The sequence below is a fragment of the Cnephaeus nilssonii genome (assembly GCF_951640355.1).
Source record: "Cnephaeus nilssonii genome assembly, chromosome: 6".
Lineage (NCBI taxonomy): Eukaryota > Metazoa > Chordata > Mammalia > Chiroptera > Vespertilionidae > Cnephaeus > Cnephaeus nilssonii.
The window spans coordinates 88,797,944-88,825,455 of record NC_137077.1 but is presented as its reverse complement, the minus strand read 5'-3'; the positions used below and the strand labels follow the sequence as shown (position 1 = coordinate 88,825,455).

At 48.1% G+C, this 27,512-nt stretch overlaps 1 protein-coding gene across 2 annotated transcripts in view; it reads left to right on the top strand.

Annotated features, from left to right (window-relative positions):
• Positions 1 to 20,218, top strand: part of PRMT8 (protein arginine methyltransferase 8) — a gene marked incomplete at both ends in the record, with an annotated part of 83,574 nt that extends 63,356 nt beyond the window's left edge. For both annotated transcript variants that reach the window (XM_079775700.1, XM_079775699.1), the window contains 4 exons: positions 6,321 to 6,436; positions 12,572 to 12,722; positions 19,262 to 19,383; positions 20,135 to 20,218. In XM_079775700.1, coding sequence (XP_079631826.1) covers positions 6,321 to 6,436; positions 12,572 to 12,722; positions 19,262 to 19,383; positions 20,135 to 20,218 — 473 coding nt within the window. The remainder of the gene's footprint in view (positions 1 to 6,320; positions 6,437 to 12,571; positions 12,723 to 19,261; positions 19,384 to 20,134) is intronic.
• Positions 20,219 to 27,512: the final 7,294 nt, after the last annotated feature.

The window sequence follows — 27,512 nt, the reverse complement described above, 5'->3', positions numbered from 1 at the left end:
TTTCTCAGTGAAACAATTCTGGTTCTCAATGAGGTTATACCACACCTCCTAGCCTTTCATAAGGTTAGAAATGGCCACATCTCCCAAACCAGAACTAAACACGACAAAGCAGCAAAGCACCCCTCATACAAGTAACACACACATAATTCAGCCCAAAGCACAAGGCAGAAACTCCAGAAATCCGATGAACCCAGCAGTTCCTGCCCCTCCAGTCGTCCAGCCCTCTTTGGCAAGATGACTGTGGAGGGTCACAGACTGAGCAGATGATAAATGCCTCTTGCCCTGAGAGGCCGAGATTCAATAGCTCAGCAAATTGATTCACAAGATGCCTTTAATAGCTGTTAGTGCCACTGATGAGACCTCAGCTGGACTGTGCTATGGAATGTGTGTGTTTGTGTGTGTTCACACCCTTCTGGAAATATAACATCAAAGCATGATGTTGAGGTTCAGAAGAAGGCAGAAATGGACGGTTTGAGGCTCTGTGCCCTCTCTCTTCAGCCAATCGGGCATCATTTCTAACATTTGACAGGATTCAGAGGTAGGGTGGCCTAGGTTAGATGGTTATGCTTTGAGATCAGCCAGCCTTGAGTTCAAATCCTCCCTGGGTCACTTTGAGTAAATTATCTAACATCCTTGAGCCCAAGTTAGAGGTAATATCACCAATCCCATAGACCTGTCATGAGGATAAAGTGAGATGATGCATATCGAAGGACACAGCAGTTCTTGGTGCTCTGTGGCACCAGACTGGTCTAGTCTCTGAACTGTCGCTCTTTAAGCCCCTTTCTGCTCCTGGCTCTGGCCGATTGCTAAGCTTTCTGGCCTCCAGTGGCTCAGAATCTGGGACAAATGTGCTGTCATGGTAGGTTGCAGAAACAACTCAACTCTGAATACTGATCAAATGTATGTCTAAATAGGGCACATGTGCCCTGGAGCTGCATTATAACACTACTCTTGGAGTTCTTGCTGTGTGACTGCACCGAGCAGTGTTCTGAGGAGAACCCCCAGGGTAGTCTTCATTCTCACGTGCACTTAAGTATTTATTGAGCTCCGACCCTGGGCACAGCTCTTTAAGGAACTTCCACGTGGTTTAAAAGCAAACATATATTTTCCTCCTCCCATCCCTGGGTTGTGTTTGGGAACCTCTGGCATGTGCACCTTTTAATGAGCAAGTGGTGCCAGAAGAGGACCGGGCTGGCCCTGCGAGGTACTAGGGGCACTACGGCTACCCAGGTGCCAGCCCAGAACTGGAGATCATGTGATTGAGCCTTGCACTGTCTGTTGCAATTTTTATAGCTTCTGGGAAAGAAAAAAAAAATTGACACTCAGCCCCATTTTCTCTTGTGGAATGCTTGCTCTGGAGTATGTAAAACACACACACACAGAAACAGAAAAAAAATTAAACACACATTTAAAATCAATTTAAAATACAGTTAAGTTTTCTATTTAAATGTGTTTTCAAATGATATGTTTTTGTTTTTAGTAAAGCAGGCAAACCCATTTAGAAATCTGTTTTAAATAAATGAAGATTTTCGTTACTCTGAGTTCTAAATCAAAAGTAAAGCACAAAGGTTGCTGGTTGCTAAGGGAACAATTGTAAGCAAATTTCATTTGGCTCAAGAACCAGCTAAAGAAGAAAAATCTGAAGTGGGGCAGGAGAGTGAAACATGCCCAGTTCTTTCAGAAAATAAATTGTTAGGAAAACAGCTTCCTTTCCTTTCCTCTTCTCTCCCCACCTTCCCTTTCCTCCCCTCCTCTTCCCTTCCCATCTTTCTCCTCTCCTCTCCTCTCCTCTCCTCTCCTCTCCTCTCCTCTCCTCTCCTCTCCTCTCCTCTCCTCTCCTCTCCTCTCCTCTCCTCTCCTCTCCTCTCTCTCCTCTCATTTCCTTTCTCACCCACATGCAACATGGGAACACAAGAATGAGTAGATACAGAACCTGCTCTCAGTTTGCTTACCAACTACTAGAGAACATAGAAAGTGAGACAAATGACTGGCTTGTAGCTTGTGCTAGGCTCACAATACATATTTTGTTGAGTGAATGAATGAGTAAACAAATGAAGGAATAAAAGCAATCCACAGAGGAATATGCAAGGCATACTGTTTAAACTTGAGAAAGGAGTAATCATTTTTTAAAAATTTCTACTATAATTTGGCAAGAGTAGAGTTATAGACTCTCAAATTTTGAAGGAAACATGGTAAGTATTCTGTTTGAATTCTTACCCAATACATGAATCTCAACCAATACATGAATCTACAAACTGCTGAGAGTCAGCGGGATGGACACCCGCTTCCTGGCTTATGAGAAAAAGATGAAAAGGAAGGCCTCCTGTTGAGCCAGTGGGGCCTGCAGCTGGAGGGGTGGAGGGCAGGACCTCTGGAAGGGCTCAGTTGCTGTGCATGGTTTCTCCTCCGCTTTTACCTCCAAAATCCAGAGCTCTAGCCTCTGGCTCTGGCCTAATTTATACAAGGAGTTGACTTTGTTCCTAAGAGCCTAAAATACATAAAACGATTGTAAACACCTTTCCTTCTGTCTAGAGGAGAAAGCTGTCAGTGGCACCTGGTGACATTTGCTTTGTTCTCTGAGGCGGTCCCATTAGCCCGAGAAAGAAACTCAAATTGCTGGGCCAGAGTTGGGAGGGAGGATGGAGCTACAGCGCTTGCCAATGAAATGCGAAATTTGTTCTCCAGTACTTCACATTTCTTCTCCTCCAGCTGCTTTTGAGATTTTCTCTTTATTTTGATATTCATCAATTTGACTCTGATGTGTCTAGATATGTTGTTTTTGTTTGTTTGTTTGTTTCTATCCCACTTAGGGTTCCATGGAATTCTGGGATCTGTGGGCTGATGATTTCATTAGTTTAGGGAAAATTTCAGCTATTATCTCTACAAATATTTTTTTCTGCCTAATTCTCTTAAATTTTCTTCAGGGACTCCAATTACACATATGCTAGAAGTTGTTTGATATTGTTCCACTGATCTTGGGTGATCTATTTTTTTGTTCATTTTCCTCTATATGTTTAAGTTTGGATAATTTTTATTGACCTGTTTTTAAGTTTATTCATTATTTCCTCTAATGGATGTATCCTTTCTGCTAATAAGCTCATTGAAAGATTTCTTTGTCTCTGATACTGTGATTTTCATTTCTAGCATTTTCATTGTCTCTTTTGTATAGTTTCCATCTCATCAATAAAATTCTGTATCTTTTGTGCATGATTTTCCAGTAGATTTTAAAACATATTTAGTATAGATACTTTAAAGTCTTTGTTCAATAATTCCAACATCTGAGCTACCTTTGAGTCTATTGACTATTTTCCTTTTGGTAATGGAACATAATTTTCCTTTTTCATGTGTTTGGTAATTTTTTAATTAATGCTGGAAATAGTAAAAGAATAGTAGAGATAGATGAATAATATGTATTCCCAGGAAAGAACATGTCTTTTTCTCCACTGAGCTATTAAAGTGGTGATTTGAGTCAACTTAGTATGTAGTTTTGGTAGGCCTGGGCTTCATTGTTGCTTCAGTTACATTCATTGCACCACGGTGCAGCTCTTTTAAAGAGTTTGTCTCAATCCTTAAACAAAAGTTCACAGATCTTTCTGATGTTATTTTTTAAATCACCAGAAAATTAATAGCAATATTTCCTGGTAGCAAATGGACCTTACTCCACATTCACTCATTTGATAGATAAGACAGAATTGCAACAAAAATTAATCTGCTTGATTTGCATTGTCTCCCATCTCTGCTCCACTTATGTTCAAGGAGGTTTTGGGAAATGAATGGTCAGCAGAAAGGAGAGGGAAAAATCTAATGTCCTGGCTGATCTGTCTCCTGAATAACTGAAGGTAGTATAGTCTAGCTGGGGACATAAGAAATGAACTAACCCCTGAAAAAAAACACACACCTAAAACACAGGATATTGTAAAGCAGTATGGACACTAAATATTTGGGAATGAAAGAGCATTATATGTGGGTCTGTATTGAGCCAGAAGCTATGCAGTAAGTACTGAGGATACAGGAGGGTCCCACGGTGAGGAATGGCTGGAAAGGGTTTATTCAAAGCCGTGAGACTTCAAGTTCATCCCTGGAGGATTGGGAGGAACTTTAAAGGTTATCTAACACAAAGTTTCCACACTGTGGTTGGAATTGCCTGTATGGATTTGTAAAGTTACAGCTTTTTGGATCCCGAGTCAGTAGATCTGGTTGGGCCCAGGTATCTGTATTTTTAAAAGTGTCCCAGATGATTGTGGAACACAGAACTAGTGAACCAAACTCCCCATTTTACAAATAAGCTCAGGGAAAAGATTGATCTGCCCCTGGTCACACAGCTCGAATGGTGGCAAAGCCAACGCTCCAACCACATAATGACAACCACTATCTGTCAACCTCTCTCTACAGGCACTGCCTTACGCTTTGTATGTTTATTATCACGTTTAATCCTCATAACAACCGAAGTTATCATCACCTCCATTTTAAAGAAGAAGAAAGCAACTCTTTGAGAGGCTAAATTCTTGTGAAGGTTACACAACAAATAAATGGCAGAGCCCAGATTTGAACTCCAAAGCCCAGGCCTTTATAACATGCACAGACTCTCTCAGGTATTTGCCCAACACTTGCACTAAATTCAACTTATGCCACAGCCGCGAGAGAGTAAGAGCAGGAGCGTGGCGCAGGCTCTTAAGGAAGGATTCCAGACAAAGGCAGTGTGTCTTCGTGAGAAAGTTTCTCTGGGAGGGGATGGGTAGGTATTTCCAGATTCCAGAGGGGAGTCTGGTGCAGGTCCTGTGGCTGACCGAGCAGCTTCCTTCTCCCAATGCAGGTTTCAATTGGGAATTTGGCACCAGCCTCGGGTGATTTAATGGGGTATGACTGGCATCTTATCTTCAAGCCAGACTTTCACCAGTGCTCACCCTCTGGGAGACGGTTATGTTCTCTGCCTCTTCCCCCTGAGGAAGGTCTTTATGTGCCTTAGAAAAGCGTGAGTCAAAGGAACACAGCTCTCACTGGCTGTTCTTCGTTCCCTCCCCACACACCCCCTCTCCCAAACACACAGGGACATAGTTCCCTAAGATACCATGTATTTGATGAACATTGTAAAAAATTTAATCCTGAAAGATTTTAGAACAAAGCATCTCTCCTTCAATGCATTTCTAAGCCTGTCTGTAAACGGAGAGTTCAGCTGCCTAGTAACTGAGGCCTCTGCAAGCCACCCTCTGCATTGTGCGGAGGGAAATTGTATTCCCAGTGCTGTCACATTGGCTCAGTGCAGCTGCACGGTCAGGGGACAAGCTGGGTTTGAAACCTAGTGCCACCATCTCCCTGATGAGTGACATTGGGCCAAATACTGCATGTGAGCCAGATGCCAACTTCTTCCAGCCCTAATTCCTCATCTGACATATACAAGTATCTATCCCCATGGGCTTTCCGGGGAGCGGAAGTGAAGAATCTGGCCTGGGCTTGGTGGTCACTCAGTGATCACAATGATTATCATCATTTAAGGGTGATCTTGGGCCATCAGACTTGCATTCATTTACTCACCAATCCTGAACCCTAAAACTTTCTTCCTCTCAAAGCATCTTATGAGCTGCCCAAGGGGCCACCGAGCACCACTGGGGTGGTGTGTGCCCCACCTTGGAGATATTTCTTATGGGAGAGCTCCTTAGTGAGAACATCATGGCATGTGAGAGAGGTAAAGACGCTCATGGACACCCCCCTCATTTTGCAGTTAAGAAAACTGAGATTCAGGGAGGTTAGGGAGTTTGCACAAGGCTTGACCAATAAGTGGTGGTGCTGAGATTCAAACTGTAGCCTCTTTTACTTTACACGCCCAAGTTTCTCTCTGCTGCATTGAAGGTTCAGTGAGTGGGGACAGGAGAAGGGAGAGAGATGGCCATTTTAGGTGTGCAGAATGGCTGGAGCAAAGGCACTGACATAGAAATGTGGGTGCAGGTAAGAAAGTTCAGAGGAGACTCTGCTAGCTCAGAGATGGGGACAGGAAAGTAGGTGTAGGAAGACAGGTAGTTTGGATTCTATTCTTAGGCCTGTAGCATTCTAGCTGTATGACCCTAGAGAAGTTTCCCAGCCTCTCTGAGCTTTAGTTTTTCTAACCATAACGAGGGACCTGTACACATAAGATAGTGTGAATGAGCATTTGGCACATTGCAAAGCTCTGCACCCAGATGAGCCATTCTTCTCCTATTCTGATGCAGGGGAGCACGGGCTGCCCCTCACCCTCTTGGGCATGCCCTGCTGTGGTACTTGGGAGGGTCTGGGAGACTTCTGGGGGGTCCTGCTGCTGGCCCTCATGTGTTGCTCTGTTCCCTCAGGGTGGGAGAATGTCTATGGCTTTGACATGAGCTGCATCCGGGACGTTGCCATGAAGGAGCCCCTGGTGGACATCGTGGACCCAAAGCAAGTGGTGACCAATGCCTGTTTAATAAAGGTCTGCAGACTCATCTTTCTTGGGCCTGGACATGCTGGGAACCCAGCTGTGCCACCCTGTAGGCATGCCAGGAACCCATCTCTACCACCCTGGAGAGTGGTGGGCCTGGAATAAGGCATTGCCAGCTTTTGCCCGGCTCCAGCCTGGTGTCAAGAACACCTTAGCCAGAGCCTTTGGCATCACAAGATGACCAGTCAAAAAGTCATATGGAGAGAAACTGGAGTCCACAGTGGCACAGCTGATTGAAGGGAGTCAGTACTTGTCCCTTGGTGGTGTTGGGGGCAGGGGGTAATAGAGGAGAGGACATCCTGCAGGCAGGAGGGACTGTTCAGGTTTGAGTAAACTACTCCATTCAAAGGTGAATGGCCCTCTTACAAAAGAAATCCAGTACCGAAATCTGCTGTGTAATCGTCATTACACTCCCACGCCCTAGCACACGTGGGATGTTCAGACAGCAATACCCACCTGAGTGTTCTTGTTCATACATGACCTAATATTTCCCCCCCAAAGCTTTCTTCAGTGCAGATGCAGAACTCCTGGTCAGCATCCCCATGATATCAATCCCTAGTGTGTTCTCATTATTATTGAATATGCAAACAAGCCAAATTTGATAGAGTAAAACGCAAAGCTCCCCTTGACCTCCCCTTCCTTTCAAGCGCATGCTCCTCCTAGAGGGACCACTGTTCACACATTGGATTGAGCTTTCCAGTCCTTTTGCTAAGTCTTTGCATGCATATATGTTAATATATTATGTTGAGTCATATAAACTATTGACATGTGATTTTTTAAAAGCTAGGAAGACATTAATTTCATATGGTTCAAGCTGATTTTTTTATTTAAAAATCTGGATTCATTTATGTAAGTATTCATCAGCCCACTCAGCCCTAATCTTGCTAAAACATACTTGCCTGCTATGTCCTGTACATATCACCTCTTTTCTGGAAATATTGGTGTGGAGGACTGGGGCATTTACAGTGCATGAAGGGGAGGGGGCGCAGGGCCACTGGGGAGGAGAGGAAGCTTCTGAAGGACTAATGCAAACTGCTGATCTGACAGATGAGAAATGTTCTTTGTCCCCAGACACGGTCTTCCTACTACCACAACCCTTGGTTCATAGCGTCACTGCGGCATTTAGAACCACCCCTGAGAGCAAATAAAACGAGATGAGCCTCACACAGGTCTCAACAGACTCTGTCTCCCTCTCATAACATTCTATCTAAGAGATTTGGCTTTGGGTCTAAGTCTCAGACTCTCCACTGACACAGTTCTCACTACTTTATGCAGCCAGTTCCAAGTCCAAGCAGGATTGATTGTGGTCAAAGTACTTCTTCCTACCAGCCCCTCTCCCTTCAGGTGTCCCAAACAAGAACCAGGAAAGTACCCTGTGAAACATGCTCACCATAGTGCAAACATTTCTGTAACTATTGTGGAATAGATAGAATTCACTGTACAACTATATTTGTCAAAATGACACGTGGCAGCTCTATTTGACCATTAGGCAGTTGTTTGTCATGGCTTTAGCTTCGTGATAAAATTCCTCAGTATGCGTGGGCCCCAGGTGGCTTTCTGTCCCTGACCTGCAGGTGTGACACTGTACATCTGCTGGTCACACTGTGGACTGGCCTGTTTCCATCTGCCCAGGCACCCTAGCTTCCTTCCTCTGCCTCATTCCGCCCAGGAACCAGCAAGGGACTTCCCTTTGGTAGCACCTGAGTGCAGCCAGGGGAAAGTAGCCGGACTCAGTGAAGGAGGTGTTACAGGCACTAGAAGTACCAGAAAAGGTGTTATTGAACAGCCCCCTGAGTTGAAGGAGGGCTGTCCCCTCCTCGGTTCTTGTCAGTCTCATAGGAAAGAATTCAAATGAGCGACCCCAGACAGTTGTGTTGTAGTAAAGCGAATAAATTAAAGAAAGAAAGCAAGTTAATTTATTAAAGATTCAAGGCAAGCGAATCTATCAAAATACCACTGGTTTATGAAGCACAGATGGCTCTCAGCTAATCTGAGGAGCCCCGCCTAGTAGAGGTTTGGCTTTTTGTGCTTTTCTGTCCACCGGTTTTAAAATTCCTCTGCTGGGCATCTTGGTACAGACTAGCTTCAAGGTCTCCCTTTTTCTTTGTTTATGGCTTTCCTAGAATTTATGAGAAACATTTGACAGTTTTATCTTGACAAGCCTGAGACTGCCGGCTTGGCAGGGGTGGGGAACGTCCGGCCTGAGGGCCATATAAGGCCCATGAAATCATTTGGTCTGGCCCTGCCAAGGCATTAGGGGTGAGTTAATTAAGTGTTTGACCAAATAGAGCAGGCTAATTTTTAAGTTGATAATTTTGTATGGCCTCTGAATGATGTTACAAATATCCAAATGGCCGTTGGCAGAAAAAAAAGGTTCCCCACCCCTGGTTTAAGGAGTGAGATAAAACTCCCCCTATGCTCCCCTTTCCCTGAGACGGCTGACTTCTTTGGTGGGTGAGATGAACTCTCCCCTTTTTCTTCCCCCTTCCCCCCTCCTGCCTTAGCAGTTCCAGGTTGATTTAAGCCATGTATTCTCTGGTGAGAGAGGAGAAACATTAGTCATTTGTTCTCAAGCTCCTTGACTGGGAAAGATAAGATCTTGCTGCAAATTGTCTGTAAAGCTGTTAGGCCTTGTTTAATTTTCTTGTCTCAGTTTCCCTATTCCTCCTGCTCTGGAATTTTCCTAGCTCCTTACTACCTTGTTACAGAGGGGCAGAGAGGCTGTGAGGAGGTGTCAGGACTGGAGCTCTGAGCTGCAGTCCTGCCCCTCCCCTTCCCCTTCCCTGACCTCTGAGAAGGCTGGGGACTGGCTGTGGTTGCTTCCTCCACCAGGAGCGCCCCTCCAGCAGCTATCTTGCTAATGTGCTAAGCAAATGTCTTGCTGAGCCTGTTGGGAAAACACTTGCCCTTATTCACACACTTAATTGCTATTTTCATGCTATTAACGCTGCAGAGTGTGACACTTTATTATAATTAAGACTCTGTTTTGACCAGACTTCTGCTCTGAGACAACCATTTGTAACATTGTTTAGTGGTGGGGATAGCAGCAACCAGGGGCTCTTCTGAGTAATTAATGCCTGCGGAGCCCTCCACTTCATGGGGTCACCTGAGGCCAAGTCATGGGGTCTCCCAGGGGTCTCAGAGATGCTGTTGCTGCTGTGAAAAGAAAGCAACCTTCCAGCAAGGGGGTCTGGGTTTTGGGGAGCCAGGATAACTGCGTTTGATTCTATAGACTTGGGATCTGAGAGGAGAGTTGAGCCCAGAGGGCATCCATGTCTCAGAAGCCCAGCCACAGCTGATCCCACTCTCACAGATGGCCCAACCCCCACTCCTAAAGACCCACTGCCTCCATTGGCACCATTTTAATGTATAGCTCCATTATTTCTGTTTTGGAGGCTTTTATTCCTTCATAGGTCCCCATTAAGATGCAAATGTCTGCAGGACCTGGTGAACACTGTCAGCTAATACTGTTGATAGTTGACATTTGGTTGATGGACAGCTGAGAGCAAGACCCTATAGGGATAGAATTCCTGATAGATGGGTGGTGTGTGTGTGTGAAGTGAGAGGAGTGACAAAAGGAAAAGAGCCAGGTCTAGATGTGTCACAGAGCCCACTTTCCAGTTCTCCCCTCCTGTGTTCAGGCCAATATGTTTGGATATTTTTAGCTAAGCCATGAGGACTCATGGGAGGTTTTGGATGCAGGGAGCAGCACAGTCTGAATGGATCTGAGAGATTAGTCAGTTGGTATAAAGGAGAGACCTGGGAAAGGGAGGACAATTGTCACATAGGAGACCTGTCAGGTGCTATGTCACACAGCAAGGGTACACAGACCAGTAAGGTGTAGCCTCTGTCAGTACAGAGCTCCAGTCCAATGGCAGGGGCAAGACAAAGGTGGTAAGGCTGCTGGGATGAGCCAGAAGTAGGGTAAAAAGACCAGGCTAGGCTCGTGGCAGAGGGGACAGAGAAAAAAATGCCACAGACCTTGGAAAGAGCCTGGAGCCTGGCTAGCTGGCCCTGACTAAGAAGGAGATGGAAAAGTCAGTGAGTGTAGGCACTGGGAGCCTGGTGGACTGTGCTGATGCCATTAATACAAATATGGTCAGCACAGCTTGCTCTAAGAGTTGTTGAGCCGGAGGGAACCTGTGGACAACACGTGGCCAGGAAGGATAATGATCAACATGAAGGCTGACAGGCACTGAGTCTAAACAGACTTCCTGAACGGGGATGATGGCCCAAACTAACAGAATGACATGTAATGGAGGGCTCCTGCACTTGGGCCCCAGGAAGAAAGGACAAAGGAAGGTGAGAGGGATGAAGTTGGGGGAGGAGGTTGGCCAACTAAATGCGGGAAGAGCCAGCAGTGTGCTCTTTGAGGTCAGAGGCTGATGAAGGAGTCAGAAAGCATGACTTTGGAGAAGCAAATGGAAAAACAGAGGCAGTTGGAGAAGAAAAGGTTTTGGTGTGAGCTGGAACAGGCATTCAGCCTATTCTGTGGGTGGAGATTACAGAGACTGGTGTAGGCTCTCATTCATTACGTAGAGGGATCCACCAATTGGAGGTGTTAGGAAATGGAATCAGTTGCCTGGTAGGTAGTGAATGCATCATCTCTAAGGTGTTCAAGCAAGCACCAGATGGCCACTTCCTGGGAATGCTTCCGAGGGGCTCTTGCATTGGATTCAGGGGACTGGCTTTCTACTTCTGCATGCCCAACCCAGGGCTCATCATTCCCTTAGTTCTTAACGTTATTGGGGCTCCCACATTCCCTTAAACCTGTAGTCCCACCTCTTCCCAACTAATAAGTCAGAGCTCAGCTCCCCCGGGGATGTTAAAGCTGCTCACCCCAGACACCACAGGGCTCTGATCGCTGGCTCCCTTGACCACACCTCCTCCTCCTTGTCCCCTGGAGGCAGGACTTCTCTTTGAAGGTCCCCAGGTGCATCACATCTGCTTTTCGCTTATTTACCCTGGAAATATGTAGAGATAAGGGCATTTCTGCTACCTTACTTTGTCTTTTCCCTGCTTTTCTTTCCCACCCTCAGACCCTGTCCAACAGGCTTTGTCATTCCCAACATGTATTCCCAATGTTTCCTCTGAGAACCATCCCAGACACACAGCTGTCTGGCTCTTGCAGTCCTCAGGACAGAGATCCTCGCTACACACTCCGACCATGGGAAGTCCTCCCTTAGACCTCACTGAAAGCTGCCTGGATGCCTTTTGGGCTCTTGAAAAGTTTGCCCTGTCTCACTGGAGCCAGCAAACAACAGCCAACATTCTTCACTTAGAAAAGAACAGCACAGTGCAAACTTTTATTACACTAGCTCCTCACACAAGATTGATTTTCAACCACTTCCCAGCTGAAATTGTTAGAATTATTAGTTCTTCATTCTCCAGCCAGAACTGAAAAACTCACTTCTTATTTACCCTTTCTCTCTCTCTCTCTCTCTTCCTTTCTTTCTTCCTTTCACTGTCCAGACTTGTTATAAATGCCCAGCAGGACTTCCTTTAGCTCAGTCAATGACTGTGGGGAGGCTTGGGTCCTCATTCTTGTGATAATACTTGTTGTCTCCTACTGCCAGTCGCATAAATATGAAACATCTGGAAATGAGAGTCTGGTTCCCCCATTACTGGGAGGACATGGTAAAGCACAGGTTGCTGTTCTGGTTCAGTAGGGCTAGGATGCCCTCCCTTCAGAATTTGCTCCCAAGTGATGCCCACACTTGTCATTCTGGGACCTCACTGTGAAAACCACTAGTGACTAGATGAACATAACGATGCTGAGGTGGACCACTCTGAGGACATTCGGGTTGGGTTTAGGGTTGCTCCATCTAATGAAGCTTCTTTTCTCTCCCCTCCCCTCTCCATCAGCCCCCACCACCAACAGATTTACCCTTTTAATGTTGTTCCCCCTGGGTTCTGACTCATATCTGTTTGTCTCATTGTTCTACCCTAGAAAGGATGGAGGGGGTCATAGGGAGGGTGGTGGGGTGGGCCTGGGGAGTCACCCTTAAGTAATGACACCCTGGAGAGTGTATAGTAGGTAGTCCCCTGCAGAATGCAGCTGCCCACTAGGACACAACCCTGGTGGAGGTGCTAAGTGTCTGGCCTTCTCTCTTCTCTGGGCTGCAGGAGGTGGACATTTACACAGTCAAGACCGAAGAGCTGTCGTTCACGTCTGCCTTCTGCCTGCAGATCCAGCGCAATGACTACATCCACGCCCTGGTCACCTATTTTAATATTGAATTTACCAAGTGCCACAAGAAAATGGGGTTTTCCACAGGTGAGCCTTCCCCCATACTGAGGCATTGTGGGGAGTGACACTGGGCTGGCCCCAACTTGGGGGAAGGACCTGGGCATTAGCTAAGGGCCCTTAGTTGGCATCTTTAAGCCTTCTGCAGCTGCGAAGTAATCTGAGAAAATTGCATGTCACCAAACTCTTGGCTGCACAAGGAGAAGGTAAATAAAATTGTGGTTGCCATGGCCAGAGCTATGAGAGAGCATTAAGTGAAGAGAGGCAGGGGTTTGGGCCCCTTTTCAAATGCACATTTGTTCATTTAGCATTTCTAGAGCATATTTTATGAGGGGGTAAGAAAATAGAGTGGAATTAGGTTTCTCTACCCCCTGCCATGCCTCACTACAGATTCAGTAGACTACAAGTGGCATCTCTATGTGTCCTGCTTTCTTCACTAAGTCCACCCAGTCCATCCTCATTAATTCCCTGGCAGTGGTCCCCAAAGACTACCTGTAGCAGATAAGCCCCAATGTCTTAGCCAGGTAAGTGGGGGTTTGGAGACCTGGCCCTAGCCCACCTCCTCCAACCTCATTTCTCACCCATCCTTTGCTTTGCCTTCCACCCCTGTTCCATTCACACAAAGCACTTTGCAGTTCCCTGAACTCAGTGAGGCTGCTTAAGTCTCTGGGAATTGCCTCGCATACCCCAACTCCGTGTCCACCGCAGTGTGCCATGGGAGCAAGAGGGTCTTTACATTATGTCAGAAGCTCTTGTCATGTCCTTTCCTCCAGATGGCTGCCTTCTCCCTGTGTCCTCACGTGGCCTGTCCTCTGTGTGCACATATCCCTGGTGTCCGTGTATGTTCTAATATCCTTCTAAAAGGACACCGGCCAGATTGGATTAGGGCCCACCATAAGGGCCTCATTTTCACTTAATCACCTCTTTACAGGACCAGCTCCAAATATAGTCATATTAAGAGGTATTGGCATTTAGGGGTTTAGCATGTGAATTTTTGGGGGGACACAATTTAACTCATAACACCTCCCCTGTCCCCACCTTCTCACCTGGCCCACCCCATCACAGGCCTCATCTGTCAGCTCGGTAGTACTTGATCCCCTCCTTCCCTCTTGTTTCAAGCTTAGGTGTCCTCCTCGGGTTCCCTAACACCCTGTGCTTAGATCTGTCATGGCCATGTTTAAAGTGATGCTTATACACAATAGCAAAGAGGAACCAAAGGGCATAAAAAGTCCTTTCCCCATTCACCTCAGTTTCACACCTCAGAGGCGTATATTGTTAAGGATTTCTTTTGTATTCTTCCAAAAAATGTCAATGGTGCACAAGCACATCCATATCTATATATACCTTTTTTATTCTTTTTATTTGAAATAATTATAGACTCACAGGAAGTTGCAAATATAGCACATAGAGTTCTGTGAACCCTATGCCCAGCTCCCCACATTGGTGGCATCTTACATAACTAGAGTACAATATCAAACTACAGCATTTAAAAAAACACAGGTTGGCTCAGACCGTACACTGCCTTCTGCTACCTTTCCTTTATTTAACAAGATGTGTTGGAGGTACTTCCATAGCCTCACAGAGATATCTACTTTCTTTTTTTAAACAACGGCACAGAAATTCAATGTAAGGCGTGCCATCATTTATTCAACATTTCCACCCATTTTGCAATCTTTGGTCTCCCTATGAGTCCGGATCACATCTCATTAGTCTCTGCTCTCCTGGCTTCTATGGCAGTGCTTGGATCATAGCAGATCTTAAACAAATCTCTATAGAAAAAACACACAAATCTCTATGGGGATGTATTCAGAGTCACCACTCACGTGGGGTCACCCTGGGACCTGGGAGCATGCAGTTGGGGTTAGTGTGCACGTGTCAGGAATTGGTGGGCTGTACCAGAATTCAAGGATGTGATTTATTCACTTCAGAAGACCTGGTGACAATGTTCCTCTCTTACTTGTTGTCAGAGAGAGCAAGCGACTTATCTAATTCCTCACAGAAGGGCTTTTTCCAGAACCAGTGTCTCCCAATTGCCAATACCAGGGTTTTCTCATCTCCATCAGCCAGGCCAGTACTGTCACTCTCTGCCCTGGGGAAACCAGAGGTCCAGTCTGGGTCAGTACAGGGGTTACCCTTCTTCGAGGGGCAGCCTGCAAGCTCATCTTCTTGGTGGGTAGGGACAGCCAGGATGGAGCAGGAAGGTTTTACCTAGACCAGTGGTTCTCATCCTTTCTAATGCCGCGACCCTTTAATACAGTTCTTCATGTTGTGGTGACCCCCAACCATAAAATTATTTTCGTTGCTACTTCATAACTGTAATTTTTCTACTGTTATGAATCATAATGTAAATATCTGTGTTTTCTGATGGTCTTAGGCGACCCTGCTAGCGGTTCTCAACCTGTGAGTTGCGACCTTGGGTCCAGTTCAAGGTCTGAGCATGCCTCTTTGTCTTTCGCAGTCATGGCATTATGTCCCCTCCCCTGTGCACAGAACTTAGGTTCTGAACGGACATTTGGATTTCCTGTAGTCCTCCTTTCCTGTGTCTTGGAGCAGAAGCTCTCGAGTGTGGTCCATGGACCAGCAGCATCAGCATCACCTGGGAATTTGTTAGAAATGCAAATTCTCCGGCCCCACTAGACCTACTGAGTCAATCATTCTGAGGTGGGGCACTGGAATCTGTGCCTTAAGTTCTCCAAGTGATTGTGATGCACGATCAAGGTTGAAAACCACTGCCCTTGTGCAAGCATGCCTCACCAGTGCTGACGTCCTCTGGAAAGGCAATTCCATCTCCTGACTGCGGTATGCCTTCTGACTGCATGCCTGCTGGCTGACGGATCCCTCCTGCTGCAGCCTTTCCACATACACAGCTATCAGGGGAAATTAAATTGGTTAGCTGCTTTCTCAGACACCCTGAGATGTCAGCGTGGGGTTTTGCTTCCCGCACAGAGCAGATGTCCTTACCAGTTAGCAAGGGTTTGGCAGTGGGCTTTACACAGACCCTCTGCACTCTGACACCAAGGAGGATTTCCTTTCTGTTTCTAAGGATCCCAGATGCACAGAACTGGATCAATATTAATTCTGGGTTCATGATGGGAAGAGCATTAGATTCCACTTAACCATTGGGAAGTGAAACTGAAAGCAGGATTCCACTCTTTTTCCAAAAGCACCAGGAATAATCTTGTGAAACCCCTGCTATTTGTTCCCATGGCCCCTGTGATCACAACTCATGCCAGACTTGTCTTCTCACTTACAGGGTAGGATCTGAGGGGGGGAAAGGCTGTATTGGTTGCTGCTCCCCAAATTTAGGACCATATCTAGCACATCAGAGGCATCTTGAATAGATGTCTGTTGAATGAATCAATGGATGGATGGATGGATGGATGGATGGATGGATGAATAGATGACTGCATATACACTTGGAATCCTGCAGGCAGTATTGGTCACAACCACTTCAAAATACAAAACACAAGCTGTCTATAATCCAGAACCCAGAGAGACTGTGAGGAGAGACGCCTCAGAGAAGGAGAAAAGGGGGTCCAGATATTGAGTATGAAGGTTATCTTCATAACAGGGAAAGCTGGGGGCAGGGGAGGAGAAGAAAAGACTTGCTCACTGACAGGAACGCCAGGTATCCTGCACAGCCCTGTGGTGAGTGCTCGCCCTTGTGCACAGCAACTTTCTGGATGCTTCCCCAGGACACTCTAGAATCTAGATCACTAGAATAGAGAAGCCCACCTTTGCAGGCCAGAGCCATAGTTTATGGATAAGTAAAATGATATATCACTTTCCATAATGATGAAATAGCCACCTAATGCTTAGTAACACCCTAACATAGGCTTACTATGTTATAGGGTGGGTGGTAATATAATTTATCTTTCAATTAAGGAAACCTTTGAGAGTGAAAGAGAGAGCTAGTAATAATTATGCCAGAAAAACAGAAGTAAACTGTGCACAACAGGTTTGGTCATCCTTAGTGTATCTTTTCCCTGTTCTCATCCCATCTAATCCTCACAGAGTCCCATGGTCTGGGGGTGTAGAAAATGAGCCCCAGGGTCATGTGCAAATACGTGGCAAAGTGGAAGCTGGAAACTGGGTCTGTTGTGCCCACTTTAAGGTCCTTTCCACTGACATCCATCCAAAAGGTGGTATCAGATGTGAACCATTTGGTTTGCTCAGTGATCTCAGCCATGGCTGTTCATCTGCATCACCTGGGGGAGATTTTTAAGTCTTGGCAAACCTGCTCCCTTCTCACCCCCAGAAATACTGAATTCGAATCCCTAGTAGAGTGAAAACAGTTGAATTTTAATAAGTTTCTTCTGGACATCTTGTTGGAGGATCAGGACTGAGAAGACTGGTTTAATTAGTCCATAGCTAATGAACCCATCATGGAAATGAGACCGTGGGGAAGTTCTTAACCTTTTGATGTTGATGTCAGGGGAGAGCACTTTCCTCCAACCCAAGGCTGGCATATTTTCGGGGGCTACCATCAGAGTCAGACTCCTAGGCTTGGTGGCTGGCAAATCTGAGCCAGTGAAGTCTCTGGGATTCTCATGAGGCATCTGACTAGGTAAAAGAAGAAAGGTGCTTGAATCCTCTTGCCTGAAGGTCTATAAGAACTGGAGAGACACCTGTCTGAGCTGCTGTAGGTGGAAGTGGGGGTGAGAGTGCTGTCAGTCATACACTGCTCTTCTCCACACACACTGGAGACTGTCTTTTGACAATTTATTTAGATGTAGGGAAGATGCTGGAGGCAGGCACACTTCGTCTGTAGACAGCAGTATGCCTTAGACTAGAGGACAGGAAGGCTGGATGTGTTTGGGGTTCCAGGATCGGAGAGTCACAGATTGCATGCCCGTGATCCTCCTTCAAGCCCTTCCAAATGTTCAGGCTGCTCTCCCCCTCTAGGACCTTGAGTTTGCATCGATTTCCCACATGCACACACTGAAGGCTACTCATGTCTGAATCCAAACCACTGACATTTGATCAAGCCAGTTCATTGCAAAGGGCAAAGAAAGACAAAGTCTTCATCACCATTCAAATGGTGCTTGAAAGATGTGAGAGGCCACCTGGTCTGACTTGGTGCATGATAAATCCCAAGTCAGTAGACCCCAGGTAGCTGATAAGCTTGCGATACAGTTCTAATTTTTTCTGGTGAATTAAAGTCTGCCTTCTGGTAATTTCCACCAGCTAACCTTTGTTCTTCCTCCAAGGTCACACATGAGTTTTTCCATGTGACAGCTTTTTGTAGTGTTTAAAAGGCATTTATGTTCTCCCCCAAGTCTTCTCACCTTTAACTTTGGTCCTAAGCAAAGAGGAAATCAGTATTAATGAGTCCTGTATCCTGGTGGGGAAGATAAGTGCCTGAAGGGCAAGAGAAACTGACTATAAGATGGGATCTTCTATTGTTCTTAGATTCAAAGCCCTCAGTGTAACTGAGCATCTCTAGATGCATTGAAGCTTCATGGGATGTCTATCTAGTCTGGTTTTATATCAAATAAATCACTTGTTCAGTGCTTAAAGATCTACTACGTGAGGTGGTAAGCACTGAAGATATAACAGTGAGCAGGCCTGGCAGGGTCCCTGCCCTCATGGAGATTACAGTCTTGGGGAGGGCACAAACAAGTGGGCAAAAAAGACATTTGTGCTGCACCATGACAGACACCCTGGTCACACAGGCTCAGGGTGCCCTAGTCCAGGTAGGCGGTCAGGCAGGGATTCACAGAGAAAGTGACCTTGAAGGATGAGGGAGAGAGAGCTTGGTGAGCAGGGAGCAGGGGGAAGAGTGTTCCAGGGACGGCTGCTGCTGAGGAAGATGGCCCATTAGCTGCGCCTGTCACGGAGCTGTGGAATCTATACTGTGCTGAGAGGGATGTGTGCGATTTAATGGCAAATACAGAGGAGGTGCAAGCATCAGCGTGGCTTTGGATCATGCAGGAGGTGTGGGCTCTGGGCCAGCGTTGGGGCGGTGGAAAGAGAATCATCCCTCATTTCTATTTGAGCCAGTTGGTCAGCACAGCTGAGACCCCTGCAAGCCTGGGCCAAGGGTACTAATTTTGGTTCTAGGGCAGCGAGGCAGGCAGGGAAAGCTATTTGTAGGACCGGGCTGGCAGTGGAAGTGGGGAAACTGGGTTAGCTGTGGAGTTTTGCATAAATGATACCATTTAAGGGGAAACAGGATGTCCTACTCTGTGAATCTCTCCCCTACACTGTTGGAAAGTCTTCACTCTATTGAACTAAAACACACACACAGTGGCATTCTGAGATTCATTTGTGTTAGGAAGTTTACTTGGTGAGAGTGTATGAAATTGTAATATCAGCTTGTTCTCTTATGACCCACAGCTAAGACCCGCAGCCCTGAGGGGTGGGTATCTGATGGAAGGAGGGGTCCCTGAGGCTGAGGAGGAGTTCTGGTGTGGGCTCGGAGCTGGCACCTGACCCAACAAAAGTGTTGTGTGGGGGTCAGAGTCCCGAGGAAAGCCAGTGACTTGCAGGCAGGGTCCCAGCCGCAGCCCTTCTGGAGACGTCTTCTCTGACTGTTCTGTCCTACCTCCCCATCCTTTGCCCCTCAGCCCCTGATGCCCCCTACACCCACTGGAAGCAGACCGTCTTCTACCTGGAAGATTACCTCACCGTCCGGAGGGGGGAAGAGCTCTATGGGTCCATCTCCATGAAGCCAAATGCCAAAAATGTGGTGAGTGCTAAGATGGTCTCTGTGTGGGCAAGGGTCAGAGAGAAGGGACCACAGTGCTGGCCCCAGTGTCCACTCACCCAGGTGACTCAGTGCCTTGTGCACAGTCAGGAAAGTTACCAGATGAGGCAGTAAGAAGTTGGGCTTGGATGTACTAGTTAACTAGGCATTACTGAAGGACTCCAGGGTTGGCTCCTAAAAGCTCGGGAATTTGAGACTTTTTTCTAGCCCCTTCTTCCCCACCTGGACTCTCTAAGCCTGGAGCACAGCCTCTAGCTCTTCGTAGAGGGGCTTTGAGAACGGAGGCTGTTGCCATGGGTTTCACCTCATTTAGGACGAGCTGAGAAGGAAATAAGAGTTTCTGGTGGCCCAGAAGAAGTTTGGTTTGCATTTTGTCAGTGGGCCTAGTGGGTTGGGGACGCTGTGATTCTCTCTGTTTGAGCCACCCTGGCTGTAGGCAATGCCTGGCAGGATATGCCACAGGAGACTCACCCACCCCACTCTATATTCTCCCAGGATGAAATCAGAGGAAACAGTTTCTATTATGACAGGAAGGATTTAGGTTAGGAATCAAAGAACTTCCTGTGAGGATAATGAGGCACCAAAATAGATTCCCGAGGGCTGTTGGTGGGAACTCCTTAGCCAGCAAACCTTAGGAGCATAGTAGCTGCCCATCCATCTGCCTGCGGGGAGGGGCGTGGGGCCGGCACTTCTCACCACACTGACGCTGTGACCCTTTGCTCCTTCTCTGCAGCGAGACCTCGATTTCACAGTAGACTTGGATTTCAAGGGACAGCTGTGTGAAACATCTGTATCTAATGACTACAAAATGCGTTAGCACACGGGGGAAGCTGCAGAGAGCGAGCGAGAAAAAACTCACCTCGATCTGCGGCACGGTGACGAGAATACTGTTTGCAGGACTACACACTCGAAAACCAGAGTTTTAAATTCTGCCTTGAAGATTGGGGAACTCGCCAGGGCTCAGGTGGCCCTGACACTGGACAGATGACCTCCAGCTGCTCAGCTCTGCTCTGTGAGCCCTTCACAATGTCTTTGCTGTCGCTGACCACGAGCGACCTCCAGTGCCGCGGCTGGGCCCGGGGACAGATGCGCCCATGTATACCCATTGTCCTTTACTGTGACTCTCCGATCTCCAGGTTCTGCATGCTGCAGGCATCTAGGGCAGAGGCTTCACTAGAACCTGGAGGCTAGTGTCTTTGATAGAATAAGCCAGATTCTGTCTGTGCGGTGGTGTGTGCGTGCCTGCGCGCGGACAGCATATACAGTCGCTTACTTACCCACAACACTGTATATGCATGCATATGCAACCACTGGGTGCACCCAAGTGTCCATCCAGGGCGTGTGTGCACGTGCGCGCGTAGAATATCTATTACTCCCAGAGGAGATTTTGTTGCTTTGGAATAGGACTTTGTTTTGTGATTAGCTCTCCCCTCCCCCACCCCTGACCAGATGTAAGCAGCTATGAAACATTCTCTGTACTAGCTTTGGTCTCCTTTTGACTAGACCGTGGCTCCGAACCCTGGAGCATAGTACCACACACTCTGTGGGAGCTCAATAAAGGCACACGAGAGTGCAGCAATGGGACGGCTGTGTTCCTGGTGCTCTGCGCGGGGGAGAGGCGGGGGGAGCGCAAGGCAAAGGCCACGATGGAGCAGAAAGGGAGGCTCCTGGGTAGAAGCAGCTGTGAAGTCAGGACTGGCTGAAAGGCACCTCCCCGCAGACTCTCGGGGTGGGAGGAGGGTCCTGGTGCTGGAGTGGGGGACATGAGCTGACTGAGAATGCTCTAGAATGGGAGGCCACATGTGTCCTGGAGGGAAGCCAAGGTCGGGAGCAGGAAGCTGGGATGTGCCCGCTGCCAGGAGGGCTGGGGGAAAGCAGGAGATGGTGACTGAGCTTGTGGTCCTGAGTCACTGGAGAGAGACAGGGTTTGAGGGAAAGGCCAGTAGGCAGCGAGGGACACTCCCTGTGTAGGGTGCTGAGAGTCTGCAGCACCTCACAGGGTGTGCTGGTGGGTGATCTCGTCCCTGCCCCTCACCCCTGGGCCAGTATCTGGCCTGGCCTGGCAGCCTCTGCATCAGCAGGAGCCCACCCATCTTGAACGGGGCCTTCCCACTGAGCTCAAGCAAGACACTTGGTCCTGGAGGTGGCATGCAGTTTCCCACAACAGCTCCCTCCCCGTGTGGTGGATACATTTCCAGTCCTCCCAACTTCTTCATCCTGCCACCTCTGCGACTCCAGTCCCATCACAGAGAGGCAGAACCAGGTGAGAGACTCCTGGGCTGGGACTGTTACTTGAGGAAAAGGTGGGAGCGTCACCTGTGGACAGGGACCAGGCCTAGCTGCCCTGAATATTCAGTTGCCAGGTAGCGGAGGGCCTGCCTCCGGTTTAGGGGCCAGGCGCCTGGGGCTGTAGCACCACTGAAAGAAGGGGGCTGGACCAAGTGAGTGTTTTCCACACCATGTCCTGGGGCTCTATAGGGCTTGTGGGAGGTGCCAGGAGCAACCCCCCAACTTCAGAAAGAACCATTTTTCCTTTCTCTGTTTTTATTTATTTATTTTTGTGGGGGGGGGGGAGGGGGAACAGAATTCTACTAAAAGTAAAAATAAAACAAAGAAATGTAAAGAAACCACGACCAAAACCAAACCCCTCTGAAAATGACTTTTAGGTAGGTGATCGCAGTCCTAATACTCTAAAGTCAGGGCTCTCTGGGACTCACTCTCTTCCCTTCCCTCCTGCCCACCAGACCTGTGCAGCCTCACCTAAAGCACTTTCTACAGCCCCCAGAGCCCTTGGGTCTTAGCTGCGCACCTACTACCTGGCCCAGAACCATATTTTCCCTCACCTGCACCTTTGTTATCTCCTGCCCCATCGGCTCTACAATATCCTCTCCATCCTCACTCAGAAGGGGGACAGGCTCTGTCGGCAGAGGAGGGGCAGGGTGCTCTCAAGGAGCACGTAGCTCTGAGGCAGCTCTGCTTGGCAGGCTGGTGGGTTTCACTTGCCCCTTGGCCCGGCTTCTGTTTAGGGTCCCAGCAGGCTGGGCCCCTTGGAGCCTGTGTTTTCCATCAGACACCTCGTGGGGACGGAATTACCTTGTCCTTTGCCAGAACTGGTGAAGGGTTTTACTTTGGTTTGTTTGGGGTTATTCTTTAGCTTTGGGGCAGGGCAGTCTCATCTGTGTCCACATTTCTCCTTGGGGAGACATTCCAGGTCCGGGAAGGCAAAGGGGCCATTTAGAGGAAGTGGTCCAGCTGACAGGGCCCAGGATGGGAGGGTGCGGAGGAGGCCTTGGCTTGCCTGGGGGTGGGTGTCCTGGGGTTGGTAGTGGCCTTAAACATGATGACTAACTTCAGTAGCAATGGCTCTCTGGCATCTGCTCGCTTGTTGGCTTTCCCAAAGCCGTGGGACTTAGGCATGAGGTGCTCCCCACCCGTGTGTGGCCGAGGCACTAAGACCGGGAAGGAGGAGCAGAGCTGGGCAGTGGGCACGATCCTGCTCCTCGGGCCTCTGCTGGCAGTGCTCTTCCTCTGAACCTCCGCCGGCGAGGCCTCTCTTTGTACCTAGAGACAAACACAGTGGAAACCGCCAAATGCCTTTTGTTCACACATATTAAGCAAGAAAAGTCTAGAAACTTAAGAGGAGACAACACAGTGACTGTGTTAGAAGAAGGAGGGGTTGAGGAAGGACAGGGGCTGGGGCCCCCTAGGGCATGCTAGGGGAACTCATCGGGGAATTGTCACTGTGGTGGCAGTCAGGAGCTCTGGATCCTGCCTAGCCTCAAACAGCAATGCCCTCCAACTTCGTGGAGGATTCCACCCATGGTCAGTGGGCAAAATCCTACAACGCCAAGAGCAACCACGATGACGATCTCCCAGGAGCTCGGGTGTTGGGACCTGGAGGCATCCTGACATTCCTGGGGGACAGGAGGTCGGCGAAGACAAGGCCCAGCAGTCTTTTGGGCCTCTCCTGCCTTCAGAGGGGAAGAGGGTCACCCCAAGGCCTGCCCTGGCCCTGGGTCTGCAGCCCCCACCACACCACCCCCCTCTCTCTGCTCCTGAGGTGCAGAGTGAAGCCTGGGAGGCATGAAGGAGCAATCCACAGCTGCACCCCCTTGTCCTGCCCCTGGGAATGAAAGCTCCAGTGGGAATTGTCATTTCTCTCTGATTCGGTGGGAAATAAGCCATATCTGCTGGAGCATGTTCTAAAGAGAAGTCAGTGTGTAAGACGAGGAGGTTTCAGCATGATGATAGAGATGCTATCAAAATGACTTTACTTATGGAACCTGTTTGTTCCCTGAATCTGACTTTTTTTTTTTAGACTATACTAAACCCCGTCACTCTTCTCCCTTCCTGGGGAACATCTCCCTTTAGTTCCCTCCTTCCCCCAGACCTGCAGCGGTGGTGTCTCTTCGGTGGTCTTAATTGGGCTTGTTGGTACCTGTGCTTGCTCGGAGCTTCATTGCATGCATGGTCTCATCCCCACTAGACCATAGGTTCCAAGGGCAGGAACCTGCCTCCTTCTGCCTGTGTTTTTTCCTGAACAGAGTTGGGGGTGCAGGAGGGAGATCAAAGGTGATAGCTGACCAGCTTGATTCCTGGGGAACATGTCCAGGACCACCAGGCTCCTGTCCTTCTGTCTGTGCCCTGGGGAGGTGCAACATTTTATTTTCTTTCGTAAAAGCCACTCCTTTGCCAAGTGTTGCCTAGTTTCCCATCTCTGAAACCTTCTTCTCTCTTGGCACCACACCTGGCATCCCATCTCCAGGCCCAGCCTGGCACCAGACCTCAGTAACGGGATAAAGTTAAGTCAAATGCCTCAGCCCATCCCTGTGCCTTGGGGTGGTCACGTAGCCAGGAGTCTGACCAGTTCTGACTATTGGGTACCTGCCCTGCCTTGATCTCCTATCTTTTAAGTTCCAGGTCCTATGTGGTATGTGAGGTTTTTCTTGTTCTTGCAAGCCCCCCTCTCCCAAACCCCCATACACAGAAGATCCCCAGCCTGGTTTCTGGAGCCCTCTTCCTAAAGACCGATTTTTCTGGATCCTTGCTACCTGCCTGGAGTCTTGAATGGCACCTCCCTGCACACCTGGTTTCTGAGTGCCACCCACCTGTGATGCACCCTAACTTGCCTTAGACCCCCAGGCTGTCCCATGTTGTGTCTGAGCCCTGGGCCTGTGGTCTTGTGACTGCCAGGAAAAGCCTGATTTCCTGAGGATGGCTCATCTCCTCACGCCTAACTGACCACTGTTGATGCGCTCAGCTCCACGTCTGGAGACTCCCAGGCTGCCTGTCTTGGTCCATTGGAAGCAACTGGTCCATATTTAGTCAAGGCTCAGACACAACATGCTCAGTGATCAGAAGTTCAGCCAACATTCATTTATTGGATACTTAATGGGCCACAGGTTCTGCACAGGGCATAGCAATACAGCAGCATCAGCAAGCACCGTCCCTGCCCTCAGAGCACATACTGCCTGGGTTTCAGTTTCTGGGAAGGCCTGGCCTGCTCTTGCCTAAATAATGAGAAGTGCAGACCCTCAGCCACCATCCTTAGTGAACCCCACTCTACCTGTCCCTCCCAGTAAGCCATCCATCTTCTTAGCCCAGCTCGGCAACATAAGCTATGTCAGGGTTGGAGGTGAGGTGTGTAGCTTCCTTGGCGTCTCTCAGTCTTTAAGCCTACGAAACAGAAGCCCACAATCTGCAAATTCCACAGGAGGGCCAAGCTGTCCATTTTCAAAGGAGGTCAGAGACCCCTTTTTATACTGGTCGTTTCTCACAGCAGAAGTGAAAAGTGCCTTTTCCAACCACTAGGCTGTAGCTAACACCTCAGTCCCAAGGGCAGCCACAGCAAACGGGGCAGAGAAAACACGCAGGACAATGGCTCATTAGACCCAGGCCCCTTGTTGTCCCTACCTTGGAAGGCCAGTGACAGTCACTGGACAACTCATGACATGAGGTTTGGAGCCAAAGGACCAAATCAAATCCCATCCCTGCTACTTACTCTGTGACTTTGGGCAAGTCCTCCACATCCATGAAACTCAAAAAGAAGTAACTCAGATAAAATGAAAAAAAAAAAATAAAACATGTTTGGAATCTATAAGGTACAATGGAAATCCCAGTTATAATGCTATTTTAATAATATTTCCACCCTGCACTCTAGCCCCCGTCATTGAGAAGCACACTGGGTGCCAGTGCCTGAGGCCTGCACCTCTGAAGGTCCTGGGGCAAAGCAGGAATGGCTATCACAGCCTCAGTCAGCAGCTGGCCAGCCCCCAGGGCCACAGACTTTGGCTCAGAGTTTGGGGACAGCCCTGGGCAAAAGTGGCCTGTTTCATGGCTCTGGTTCACAAGTGGCTTGCAGAGCTCTTAAAGCCTATCTCCAAGCCCTCGGGCAGGCAACAGCTGGCTGGCATCCTGGCACATGACTTTCCATTGTACTAAAAGAGCATCAATTATTGAGATGCCACAGCCCCACCTGGGGCTCTCTGGGCAGGGCCTCCACTTCTGGCTCTGTTGACCTGCATTTCTAATCACAAGGACTTCTTAGTGACCTTGAGACTAAGTCTATGTCTAATGCCTGTTTGCATCCTGTGGAGATGAGCAGTAGTAATCCAAAGTTCACTTTATTTTGAAATCCAAAACATGCTGCCTTTCCCAGGAGAATTTTTCCCCTGGTCATATTTGGTTTTGATCAATAATGTGTTGAGTTTGTATACTCTCAGCACCTAATCTCTTTGATGGCCAGAGTTAGTGGCTTGGAAGCACATTCTGGGGATCGGCAAGAGGGATGAGTTAGGGACCAAGCTGAGAACCTCATCTTGACTGCAATGGCAGCCACATAGATGTTTGAGAGATGTCTGGCTACATTTAATAAGAAATATCCAGCCAAATATCCCCCATTGTTAAAAATTGCCATCAGTGTGACAGAGGCACATGTCACTATGGCATTGTGAGTCAGAAGCCATTAGAAGAACAGAACAGTAGGGATCCTTTTCTGTGTGCAGGGCAAGGACTGAGCCTCCCTAGAGAACATCTGTGTAGGAAGGAAGAAGCAAAACCTAGAGATATGGAAATACTGTGCTGCACCACAGCTCTGTGGTCTAGGATAGCATGTGACCGTGAAACACGGAATATCTAGGATGGGGATATACTCACCACCTGTTATCTGGAGGCTGGGCATGGCTTTCAGATTAAGCATGGGGTGGGATTTCGTCTTCGGTACAATGGCTCCAGTTCTGGTCTCAGTTGGAACCACGAGAGGTAAGTGAGTTGTCTCTCCCAACTTCATTCCATTCATATTTCTCAGGGCCCTCCTGTGTGGCAGACACTGTGGTAGGCACTGGGACAAAACAGATGCCAGTCTGCCCTTCTGGAATTTACAGGCTGCTGGAGGAGCAGACCCTAAATAAGAGTGATAAATATTATGAAAGAGAAAGTACAGAGGCCGAGGGAATAAGAGACTGTTAAGAGATCCAGATACTCTGTGAAGATATGAGTTTAAACATAAACTTGAAAAAGCAGAAGAGGAAAGGAGGTACCGGAGAGGGAGAGATGGCATGTGCTGAGGCCCAGCCCGAAGGAGTCTTGAGAGTGTGGTCAATCTGAAAATTCGAGAAGAGCTGAGAATAGGAAAAGGTGAGGGCCTGGGGAGAGCAGTGAGGAGGGGGGCTTGAGATGTAGCCAGGGCCCACGGTCAAGAGCCTTGTGAATTGTGTCAAGGAGACTTTTTCCTTGGGCAGTGAGAAGACTCTGACGGCTTTTAGTGAAGGAAGTGACAGGACAGGATTAGCATCCACATGTGCTCGAAATCTAATGAGCCCAAGTTGGCAGTCATTTCCCCTGGAAAATGACAGTAGACTTAACCCGTTGCCTACTTCAGGAAATCAGCCACAGGAAAGATAAATGTAAAACTGCGGAACCTGTAGGAGCCACCGTGGAGGATGGAGATGGAGGCTTTCTTGGGTGGCTGTTGTGGAAAATGGCTTGAATACAGACTGCTTCATTGTAGGATTGCCTCATTCACCACTTGGGAATCTGCAAATGGGCAATCTGTACAACTCAGAGATCATTTGGATTATCCTTTCCGTGTCACCTCAACCTGTTCTTCCCAC